General features: G+C 44.0%; 1 protein-coding gene across 4 annotated transcripts in view; it reads right to left on the reverse strand.

Annotated features, from left to right (window-relative positions):
- Window positions 1-12,500, reverse strand: part of heatr5a (HEAT repeat containing 5a) — a 38,385-nt gene that overhangs the window by 13,806 nt on the left and 12,079 nt on the right. For 2 of the 4 annotated variants that reach the window (XM_044375931.1, XM_044375930.1), the window contains exons 13-24: window positions 12,360-12,459; window positions 11,126-11,235; window positions 9,862-10,031; window positions 9,615-9,778; window positions 8,138-8,243; window positions 7,189-7,379; window positions 5,450-5,609; window positions 5,164-5,353; window positions 3,567-3,736; window positions 2,940-2,966; window positions 1,967-2,111; window positions 164-346 (exon numbers count right to left, since the gene is read on the reverse strand). In XM_044375931.1, the coding sequence (XP_044231866.1) occupies window positions 164-346; window positions 1,967-2,111; window positions 2,940-2,966; window positions 3,567-3,736; window positions 5,164-5,353; window positions 5,450-5,609; window positions 7,189-7,379; window positions 8,138-8,243; window positions 9,615-9,778; window positions 9,862-10,031; window positions 11,126-11,235; window positions 12,360-12,459 (1,716 nt within the window). The remainder of the gene's footprint in view (window positions 1-163; window positions 347-1,966; window positions 2,112-2,939; window positions 2,967-3,566; window positions 3,737-5,163; window positions 5,354-5,449; window positions 5,610-7,188; window positions 7,380-8,137; window positions 8,244-9,614; window positions 9,779-9,861; window positions 10,032-11,125; window positions 11,236-12,359; window positions 12,460-12,500) is intronic. The other 2 variants (XM_044375933.1, XM_044375932.1) reach the window with 1 other exon arrangement.

The following is a 12,500-nucleotide window of genomic DNA, read 5'->3' on the forward strand; positions in this document are numbered from 1 at the left end:
TATACTTAAGTCACATGACGTTAACGAAGCAAACCGAGGAAGACCATGAGATGCAGATGATCAATAAAGTTTGATGTACTTGAGAAGATGTGTGTGTGTGTGTGTGTGTGTGTGTGTGTGTGTGTGTGTGTGTGTGTGTGTGTGTGTGTGTGTCTGAACCCACCGGTGGACGCAGACAGGACGTCCTTGCAGAGTTTGAGCCAGTGTCCCAGTTTGCCGCTGGTGGCGCTGGATGCCATCATGTGGACCAGAGTCTCCTGGATGTCCCTCCTCAGACTGGAGTCTGACTCCCGGTCCAGCAGAGTGAACAGAGCTCCTTCCAGACCCACTTCCTTTATGGTGACGTCTGCACGGATTAAAAACAGGAGGTCAGGATGTTAATGTGAGGAGAAACGATGCTGGAAATCAGCTGCTCAACACTGTGATGGACCAGTTCCCAGTGTTTCCAGTGTTCCCAGTGTGTTAAACCAGCAGTCAGGTGTCCATATGAGCGGTGAAAGAGGTTTTCCTCGCTGTAATCATTCCTCCTGTTCATACTGGATATTAAAAGATCCTTCAAATGTGCTTTCAATGGAAGTGATGGAGGCCAAATTCCACAGTGTGTCCACACAGTCATTTAAAGTCTGTGTGAAGCTTCTATTCAGCTTCATCAGTCTGAGTTAGTCATATCAAGTGGATATCTGACACATTTACAGTCTTTTTAGCATCAAATTCCCTCTTTGTGTTTCCTCGGACAGTGTTTCCCTGTTGAGCTGCAGGTGGAAGAATAGTAACAAAAAGAGGAACTTTGGCACTAAAAAGACTGTAACGTTGAAAGATATCTACTTGATTTGACTCATTTGGACGCTGAAGCTTCATATTAGCTTCAGATAAACTTTGAAATACATTTTTTGCACAGAGGGAGGACTGTGGATTTTGTCCTCCATCACTTCCATTGTAAGGTCATTATGAAGGGACAGGTGACTGCCTGCGACTGCCTGCGACTGTCTGCGACTGCCTGCGACTGCCTGCGACTGCCTGAGACTGCCTGAGACTGCCTGAGACTGCCTGAGACTGCCTGCGACTGTCTGCGACTGACTGAGACTGACTGAGACTGACTGAGACTGACTGAGACTGACTGTGACTGCCTGAGACTGCCTGCGACTGTCTGCGACTGACTGAGACTGCCTGCGACTGCCTGCGACTGCCTGCGACTGTCTGAGACTGACTGAGACTGACTGAGACTGACTGTGACTGTCTGAGACTGACTGAGACTGACTGAGACTGCCTGCGACTGCCTGCGACTGTCTGAGACTGACTGAGACTGACTGAGACTGACTGTGACTGCCTGAGACTGCCTGCGACTGTCTGCGACTGACTGAGACTGCCTGCGACTGCCTGCGACTGCCTGCGACTGCCTGCGACTGCCTGAGACTGACTGAGACTGACTGTGACTGTCTGAGACTGACTGAGACTGACTGCGACTGCCTGCGACTGCCTGCGACTGCCTGCGACTGCCTGCGACTGCCTGAGACTGCCTGCGACTGACTGAGACTGACTGAGACTGTCTGAGACTGACTGAGACTGCCTGCGACTGCCTGAGACTGCCTGAGACTGCCTGCGACTGTCTGAGACTGTCTGCGACTGTCTGCGACTGACTGAGACTGTCTGAGACTGTCTGAGACTGTCTGAGACTGTCTGAGACTGACTGTGACTGTCTGAGACTGACTGAGACTGTCTGAGACTGACTGAGACTGACTGAGACTGACTGTGACTGTCTGTGACTGACTGAGACTGACTGTGACTGTCTGAGACTGTCTGAGACTGACTGAGACTGACTGAGACTGTCTGAGACTGTCTGAGACTGACAGACTGTCTGAGACTGACTGAGACTGACTGAGACTGACTGTGACTGTCTGAGACTGCCTGAGACTGTCTGAGACTGCCTGAGACTGCCTGAGACTGACTGAGACTGTCCAAGTCTCACCGAGTTGTGTGTTGTCTCGTCTCGGCAGCTCTTTGACCAGAGTCACGGCGTGTTCAGACACCTCCAGCGCCTCCCGTTGGACGAGCTGCCGCAGACACGCAACCACCGCCCGCCGCAGACACAGGTACGAGCTGCACAGGTTGGCCTGAAACACACACACACACACACACAGATACAGGAGTTAGTACCTGGACAACAGTTGTTAATGAGTTAGTGGATTATCAGAGGAAGCATGCAGCTGCAGGCCGTGTTTCCTCCAGACTCAACAACTCAACATTATGATCATTAATGATCATTTATCTCAGGTAACTAGTTTATAAAATGTCAGAAAAAAGTGAAACAATATCTGCAATTTAATTATTACTAAGGTAAAAAACTAACAGTCATTTTCTATATCGATAAATCTATTAATAAACTATTGGATTAACTGATTAATTATTCTGTCTCAATCAATCCTTGTGTGATCTAATTTTTTATGTCTGAGCAATTATGTTAAATGTAAATTTCTTACAATTTCAAAATTGAACTGAGAGATCTCTTAAAATAATTAATCAAATTCACAAGATGTATATTAATAATCTCATTAATTGGTGGGATTAGTGAGTCTTTGTAGAGGAAACACCGAGTAGTTTCTGTGTAGGTGATAAAACCAGGCAGCAGGGAGGAGGACGGTGTTTAAATTAGGAATAAGGTGTTATTGAGTTAACTGTCAGTCTGCAAAGAAAACGGTTAAAAGCAACATAGTGAGTTAATACAGGATCAGTTTAGTGCAACATGAAAAGCTCCAACAGAAAAACTGTGACATGTTTCATGTGAGTTGTGATGTTAATATGGTTCATAACCAGCAGACTCCTGCATTAAAACAGTGTTTCAGTGACAGAAAACTGTTTTAAAAAGTTCCACAGCAACACAAAGCTGAATATAAAATAAAGAGACAAACAGCAGCGTCACGTCGTTCAGAGGAAAAACCTACCAACATGGAATAATCCAACAAGATCTCCTGTAAGACACAACACAGGGTCAAAAAAAAACACACGTCTACATGTCTAACACACATCTCCTTGAACACAGATGAGGTCAGTGAAGTTGGCGGAGTAAATGTTTATTCTAGTGTCGGCTAACAGGAAGCAGAATTATTAAGCATCTCGATCCAGAGCAGAACTCCAATCTAACTTTATGTGCTCCTGTTAACAGCTGAAACAATTAGTCAATTCATCAATAAATCTTTTAATGCTGCAAATTGTCTGGTTCAAGCATTTTGAAAATGTAAGAAGATGAATTAATACAGGAAGTAATCCTTATTTGCAGCCCATCTCGGACACTGAGTTGTCAAATTTCTGTTGTCAAGGTCAAGAATTAACTTTCAACCTCATCAACGTTTGCGTTTTGTTGGCTGTAATGAAAGAATGTCATCCTCTAGAGGGCGCTAACTGGGATTTAGACTTGTAGTCTTATTAAATACATTCTGTCAAATGTTTAATTTTATCTTTCTAAGAACAGCAAACAGCTGCAGACACACTTAGACGAGTAGTCAGACAGCTGGCTTCAGTCGAAGCGCTTCGACAGGTAGTCAGCCGGATGTGTACTCAGGCGTACTCACACAGAGCGCAGGTACGAGGCTGGCCAGGTTGACGTGCGGCGGCGAGAACATGTGCAGCTGCTGCAGACAGGAAATAGCTCTGGCCTGAACCAGACAGTCCGGACCGTCCTGCATCACTTCACAACCCACCAGACAGCTGGAGCGCAGAGCCGACAGAGCCGCACCTTCACCTGACAGACACAACACGGGTCACAGCAGCCGCCTCAGTCTCTAATATCATCATAATATATATGATAATAACATGTAATAACACTGGTAATGTTTCTAATAGTTTTCTGTTAAAATTATTATTATTAAAAACACAAATATCAGCTGGTAACTATGTTAAATTTACTCTCAAAATGATGATAATGGCTTAAAAACTTGATCATTTACCAACAAACTGAATGTTATTTCAGTCATTTCGTATCAATGCATTTTGATTTTTAAGGTAATACTGACACCAAACGGCTCTTTGTCTCCACCTGAGTTATAAAACCACGATGTCAAAGATCAAGAAGAAGAAAGTAGATCCTTCGTTTCCAGGTCAGAGTTTGAGTTCAGAGGATTAATGTGTCGTGTTCTCTCTCAAAACTTTAAAAGACTAACGTTGAAAGATATCTACTTGATTTGACTCATTTGGATGCTGAAGCTTCATATTAGCTTCAGATAAACTTTTAAATACATTTTTGCACAGAAGGAGGACTGTGGATTTTGTCCTCCATCACTTCCATTGTAAGGTCATTATGAAGGGATCTTCTAATGGTCAGTATGAACAGGAGGAATGATTATAGCAAGAAAAACAGCTTTAATGTTCATTTGATGACTGACTGTTGTGTTTAAGACACACTTGAAAAATAGTGAACCGTCCTTTAAAGTGGCTTAAAAATATGAGAGTTTGGATGTTTTTAGTTCCTCATGAGGACGCAGCACAGGTGACTGTCTGCAACTGTCTGAGACTGACTGAGACTGTCTGAGACTGTCTGAGACTGTCTGCGACTGACTGCGACTGACTGCGACTGACTGCGACTGACTGCGACTGTCTGAGACTGACTGCGACTGACTGCGACTGACTGCGACTGTCTGAGACTGTCTGAGACTGACTGAGACTGCCTGAGACTGCCTGAGACTGTCTGTGACTGTCTGCGACTGCCTGAGACTGACTGAGACTGTCTGAGACTGTCTGAGACTGACTGCGACTGACTGCGACTGTCTGAGACTGACTAAGACTGACTGCGACTGTCTGCGACTGACTGAGACTGTCTGAGACTGTCTGAGACTGACTAAGACTGACTGCGACTGTCTGCTACTGACTGAGACTGTCTGAGACTGTCTGAGACTGTCTGAGACTGACTGCGACTGACTGCGACTGTCTGAGACTGTCTGAGACTGTCTGAGACTGTCTGAGACTGCGACTGACTGCGACTGTCTGAGACTGTCTGAGACTGACTGCGACTGTCTGCGACTGACTGAGACTGACTGAGACTGCCTGAGACTGTCTGTGACTGCCTGAGACTGTCTGTGACTGCCTGAGACTGTCTGTGACTGTCTGCGACTGCCTGCAACTGCCTGAGACTGACTGAGACTGACTTTGTGTTCGGGTGTAACGTGGTCGTACCCTGCAGGTCGGGGCCCAGGCAGGTGATGAGGGCGTGCAGGCAGCGTCCCAGGCTGTGATGCACCTCGGGGTGGGTGGGCGAGGTCGACAGCAGCAGCCGCAGCACCAGGGTGAAGGACGGCTCGGCGTGGGCGCGGTACAGACCGCCGGACAGGTCGACCACCAGAGACAGACTGTGGAGAGACCAGGTCTGCACCCAACACACAGAGAGACAGTCAGGTTTACACAGACTCCACATTGAACTAGCTTCACGTTAAGGATGAGCGTCACTGAGCGTCCTGCGTACCTGGACTTCAGGTGAGGTGCTGTCCTGGCTCAGAGTGAACAGGACTCCCAGGCAGGTGGACAGGTGTTGAGGTGAGCTGATGCCTCCGGTGTAGCGGTGCAGCGCCCCCAGAGCCAGAGTGTAGCCGCTGCGAGAAGCTGCGTCCCGCGCCGTCTTCAGCCTGGAACACAGTCACGATCAATACTGTTAATTATCAATACTGTTAATTATCAATACTGTCAGCTCAGTGGTTGTGCAGAGGCCATTAACACAGTAATTTCAGTTTTTACTGTTTCCGGTTTGTTTTCTTTCTTAACTCTCTGAATATTTTCATGTTATGATCCAACAACCAGAGTCCAGATGAGAGCAGCTGATCAATGACATCACTAAGGCTGTTCAGACTTATTGATGAAGGCTTTCAGGGCTGTACGCAACCTGACAGGAACACCTGCACCTGACAGACGTACTGAAAACTTTGTTTTTAGGGTTAAAAAATAATTTCATCTATATTTCAATTTGCAGTTAATATTCCTGTAAAAACACACTGGAATTATGGCTGCAAACCTGCCGATTATTATCTTGATTAATCGTTTAGTTATAATTCCCTAAAACAGCAACAGATGTGTTCAAATGTCTTGTTTCGTCTGATCATCGGTCCAAAACCCAAAAACATTAAGTTCACTGTCATGACTGACACAGAAAAGATTTAAATCTTCTCGTTAGAGAAACTGAAAGCAGAAACTTTTTGGTAGTTTTTCTTTCAATTAAAAGATTATCAAAATAGTTGATGATTCACTTTGTGTCGACTAATCGTTGCAGCTCTAGAGAGAAAGCACAGTGCTCTTTATACGTCATCTATCAGAGTATCAGGTGTCTAAAAGAGGAAAATAAGAATTATTGTAAATAGGTCGAGTGCATTAATAAAACATTTACATCAACTTTGTTTGTCCTGTTTTTGTAACTTCACGGTGTCCCGTCCACTTCTGACACCTCTGAGAGTTTATACGTCGGCTGATAAATGACAATAAATTGTGTCGGTTTGTTTGCAAACTTAGTCACAGTTTTATAAATTTGAGTATTATTGATAATATGCTCATATAAGAGACTTACTACATTTAAATTTTTGGCCCCCGAAGATGAAAAAGTTGACAATGACAACAAGATTTAAAACACAAGATGTTGGTTTGTAAACACACAGGAAATAACAGGATTGGTTTTGTCGGTTATGTGAGCTAAATGAATGTTTTGCTGGTTGTATTATGATGTAATGATTTATTAAATATGGTCGAACAGGTCAGAGGTCAGACGTAGTTCGGCTGGTGAGGCCTGACCTCATCCTTCTTCATCCTTCATCTAACATCAGCTCACCTGGAGGACGATGGTGACACACGTCATTATTTCAGATCAACAGTAAACACATGCTGTGATATATTTAGATCCAGACTTCATCTTTGAGTTATTTTAAGCCTTTTTTTCTGAATATTTCTGGTTCGTTATATAATTATTTTGTGTCGTGTGTATTTTTGAAACATGACCTGCTTTGTTTCTGATGTTTAGACACTTTAAAAAAAGAAGAAACAGACTGAAATAGATCAAGAGTTTTCATCTGCTTTCTATAGAAGGAATTCTGCTTCACTATTTACAAATATAAAATATATAAAAAAAGATGCATCGATACTACAGGAAACAACCTTTCCATCCACATTATGTGTAAAGTCATGTTAGCAACCGAGCGAGCTGCGTGTTCACGTTCCTCCCACCTGTCGAAGCAGAGCAGGGAGACGGAGACGGTGAAGCCGGGGTCTCCCACCACCTGCACCAGCCGGGCCAGACCTTCAGCGGCCAGGCAGCGCAGCAGAGGACTGACGCTCTCCAGCGCCCCCGACAGGAGGGACAACACCGGGGGACGCATCTCCTCCGGCCCCAGAGACCCCCGGACGCTCCCCTGGTGCTGAGGACGAGGACGTACGCGTCAAAGGGAAACACAAATACTGAGTCAGACTGGTTTCCATCGAGGTTGTTTTAAACCTTCATTAACCATATTTTTCAGTCAAATGATGATATCTGGTCCCATTTCAGGTCCAAGTTGGTAAAATATCTGGATTTGTTAAACTCAGTCAGAAGCTCACAACTCTGAAGCCTGAAATGTTTCTGTAATTGTACAGAAATGCTGATAGATACTGACAATTGGCAATAAATTAAAGATTAATCTATTAATTTAATTTGTTACTGACATTATCTTAACACATGTAGAACAAAACTATTATTCTTTTGGTTCGTTTGTAAGCAGCAAAAGAAAGAAGAAAAGATATAAAGACGACTTCCTTTCTGCTAATAAACACTATTCAGGAAATACAGATACAGGACGGCGTGTTACATACAGTAATTAAACTACAGCCACAAAGTATCTGTTATCACATCTAAATGAGCTGCCGACATGTTTTCATTACACTGTAAAACATGAAAAATGTTGATTATTTTTGTTACAGGTGACGTTTTATCAGACTAAGAGTCAAAAACCCAAAAGATATTCAGTTTAAAAAATCCTCACGTTGGAGAAAATGAAACCAGTTTTTCTTAAAAAAATGACGGAATCAATTGATCAACTGTCAAAATAGTTGCAGATTCTACCAATCAATGAATCTTCTTCTTATATCAGCTCAGTCTGAATGTGTCTGCAGAAGAACAGACAGGAGTCTGGTGTAGTACCTTCAGCAGACTGCAGAGGGCAGCACAGATGTGAGTCTGGACGGTCTGCTGGCGTTGACCCTTCAGCTGGTTCACGGTTTCTACAAACTGCTCCAATATCCTCACTCTGACAAAGACAAGTAGACACAAAGAGAGATGTACTGTTTATATTCTAACTTACAATTATGGCTCAAAATACACCGTTATTTTTCAACTTTAAAATATGGATAACCGTCTGACACGCTATCGGGTGTATCAACAATTAACAGCTCAGATTAATGAGCTCCTTAAAGTCCAACTGAAATCATATTTAATCATCACTTTCTAAAGTCAAAAATAATGTAAACAGGTTGTTTAAAAACGTAACGTTAATAGTTTTTCATTACGAAGAGAAAGAAAAAAGGTCTTTGTGGAGGGGCGTGTCGGTGTCTGTGTTTGACTGACAGCAGCTGGGGGGGGGGGGGGGCGTGTCGGTGTCTGTGTTTGATTGACAGCAGCTGGAGGGGCGTGTCGGTGTCTGTGTTTGATTGACAGCAGCTGGGGGGGCGTGTCGGTGTCTGTGTTTGACTGACAGCAGCTGGAGGGGGAGTGTCAATGTCTGTGTTTGACTGACAGCAGCTGGAGGGGCGTGTCGGTGTCTGTGTTTGATTGACAGCAGCTGGAGGGGGAGTATCAATGTCTGTGTTTGACTGGCAGCAGCTGGAGGGGTGTGTCGGTGTCTGTGTTTGATTGACAGCAGCTGGAGGGGCGTGTCGGTGTCTGTGTTTGACTGACAGCAGCTGGAGGGGCGTGTCGGTGTCTGTGTTTGATTGACAGCAGCTGGGGGGGGGGCGTGTCAGTGTCTGTGTTTGACTGACAGCAGCTAGAGGGGCATGTCGGTGTCTGTGTTTGACTGACAGCAGCTAGAGGGGTGTGTCGGTGTCTGTGTTTGATTGACAGCAGCTGGAGGGGCGTGTCGGTGTCTGTGTTTGATTGACAGCAGCTGGGGGGGTGTGTCGGTGTCTGTGTTTGATTGACAGCAGCTGGAGGGGCGTGTCGGTGTCTGTGTTTGACTGACAGCAGCTGGAGGGGCGTGTCGGTGTCTGTGTTTGATTGACAGCAGCTGGGGGGGCGTGTCGGTGTCTGTGTTTGATTGACAGCAGCTGGAGGGCCGTGTCGGTGTCTGTGTTTGATTGACAGCAGCTGGAGGGGTGATGATAGAACACGTTATCGCTTTATCTACGTAGACGGTTATGAACTATATTCTGATAAATTAATGTAAAACAAGGAAGCGCCATCATGAAACCACAACATTCAAAATATGAATTTCTCCCTTTTAGTTTCTGATCTTCTCTCAAAGGAGAACAAAGTGATTTTCAGAGCAGATGTTTAATTTCAGTTGGACTTTTAAATATTCTGTCTTTGTTGATTGACGACATAAAACAAAAAAATGTAAGAAGATCTAAGCAACACTTCTTCATGTCTGATGTTTAACTTCTGCCGGCAGCAGGTGAGTTACCTCTGAGCGGAGATGATGTGGGGGAGGAGCGCTCCAAAGAGTTGGACGGCGGCGGCGGTCAGAGCGACGGGAGGAGGAAGAGGAGCGGGAGCTTCGTCACTCCTCTCACACAGACTGAAGGCGTCGTTGTCCAGAGATCCTCCTCCCACACTGCTGCCATGGAGCTGACATTAAACATTAAACACTTATCACTCACATCCTTCAGTACCGTTATCAGTCTGACGTGTTCATTACAGACGCGCCTCACCTGTTCCTCGATGTATCTCTGGTCGGTGTCGTGGAGGGCGGGGCCGACCAGCTGCAGGTCGTCACGGTGACAAAAGGGAGGCAGCAAGGTCAGCTCTGAGCACGGCTGGTTCAGGTTGTCCTGACTGGACAGATCAGACACCAGCTGGTTCATCACCAAACCAAAACTCTCTGAGAGACGGAGACAGAAAATAATATCAGTATTTCAATCACACCTGATGGAACAAACATCAACGTTTGACATAAAAATACACCAAAATAAACGAGTTAAGAGAGAAAGACACATAAAACGGAGCAAAGAAACATCGAGACTCATGCAGAAAGCACTCAGATGAACAGAGGGACTGAAGAGAACTTGTGGCATTCACAGGGGAAAAACACTGTGCTGATGTTTATGTCAGTAGTGGTAAACAGCAGCTCTCTGTGCAGCATCGTGTTGTGTTGCAGCTGACTGTAACATCAGCAACTGCAGGCTGTAATATTCTCTCCTCTAATATCTCTGTGATGGTCACATGATGCCTCTCATATCAGTCATGGAGCGTTTTGCTTTAGAAGGATGTTTTTTTTAGCATCTAACTTCCTGTCAAAGCGTTTCCTCTTTATTTCTGTCACAGTGCAGCTGCTCTGATAGATTCATATTTTATAATAGTTTCAGCTCCTCTAATACGATTGATGACACTGATTCTTCTTTTCACTCTTTGGGAACATTTCTGTGAATGAAACTCGCCCACAAACGCAGCAGAACACGTCGCCTTATACGGACATTTTAGGGATCTCAGACACGTTCATCAGGCTGAAACCAAAGATTCACAGAGTTTATGATGTTAAGAGAAAAGTCAGAGAGGTTTAAGAGAAGATGCTTCACTATTAATAATCTAATGATGTCATATATAATAATATATCAGTCAGAGGGACCAAACCACTACTTTTACTGCAATACTTTAACTACATCAAGCTCATAATACTTATGTACTTTTACTTAAGTAAAAGATCTGAGTACTTCTTCCACCACTAGGGAAGAAGAGAAGGAAGAAAGAGGAAATGAGAGAAGAAATAAAAGGACAGATGTGATGCAGTAAGGGGAAAAAAGAAAGGAAAAACAGGAAGAATGAAGGGAAAACAAAGAAATAAAAGACATGCACAGAGACTTCTGACAAAAATCAATTTAGATATTTTTATGGATATTGATCAGGGTAAAAGCAGGAAGATGGACAACAGAAAGAAAGAGAAGAAGGGAGAGCAGAGTGACGGAGGTGTGTTGTTACCTTGGTAGGTTTGAGGAGGCAGCTGAGCGAGCAGCTCGTACACTCTCAGCCTGTAGACGACTGACCAGACACGAACTGAACTACCGTAAGACCTGATGAGAGCAGGCAACCTGGAAAACACACAAATAACACATCAGCAGAGAGCTTTCAGCTGCTGGAAGTAACATCTACAGTCTTTTAGTCCTCATTCTATTTAACCTCAAAGACCAGTCTGCTCTTATTCTATATTTATATTAAAGACAGAACCACCATGTTTAAAAAGGCTCAGAGACCTTCCTCAAGCACAATTTATTTACAACTTAGGAGTTATATCCGATCCATACCAATATATCAGAGTGGTATGAATATGAATAACTGGGAAAAGATCCTACAGAAAGCTTCTTCTTTAAAGAGGAAAGTTATATTTATGACCAAATGTTTGTTAACATCCCGTCTTTCAACAGTAAAACATTTTTGGTCCCATATTGATGATGTGAAACATATTAAATGAAGGCAAAGAGAATGACACGCTCTAACAAATAGACACAGACTACATGTGACCTCAGCTGTAAATATGATCCCCGTTATGTTTGGTACATGGAGTCATCTTATGCGTTTGTGCCCTAAAATTGTAATTTTTTGGCTCTCAGTCCAAAACGAGATAAAGAAAATACCTCGTAAAGCACGGGAACATTCTTAGAATTATTTTGTATACGACACGACTCACAATATTAAAAAATGGCTGGACGAAAAGCCTCCTGATGTCCTAATGAGGTATGAAAAACTTACGTCCATTTTGCCGTCAGAAAGACTTTCATATGTGTGAAGAGGCTCTCTGGAGGAGTTTGTCAGGGACTGGTCACCAATGGTGAAGAGTTATAAGTATGAGGGAAACAAATATAACAGTTTAAATACATACAAACAGTATTTTATAAATGCACCAGCACTGCTGATTTTTGTTTGTTTGTTTGTTTCTGTATTTGTGTTTGCTCTCGTGTCGTGGGGGTTTTTGGTCTGTCTTGTCTTAATTTTAGGTATTTGTAATGTTTTATGTTGTTGAAACAGCTGTTCACTGTAGTTTCTAACAAACAGACTAATGTATTTATTGGGGACTATTTTCAGCAGCGGATGAATCCACATTTGGTGATCTAGTCAGTATTTCTGGCAGCTGGTTGAAGTCACACGATACTTGTGAGCAGATCAATACAGAATGACATCAGATTTATGCTTCAAAAACAACCAATCAGGGACTGACTTGGTGAGCAGGGCTACGGCGCAGGCCAACGGCGTGAGCAGACGGCTGATGACGTCTTCGGTGACGAGCTCCCTGCAGTGCAGCAGCAGGTTCTTCATCGCTGTTCAGACACGGAGACACGGTTCCCGTTTATTTATACGA

Source organism: Thunnus albacares, chromosome 15 (assembly GCF_914725855.1).
Source record: "Thunnus albacares chromosome 15, fThuAlb1.1, whole genome shotgun sequence".
NCBI lineage: Eukaryota > Metazoa > Chordata > Actinopteri > Scombriformes > Scombridae > Thunnus > Thunnus albacares.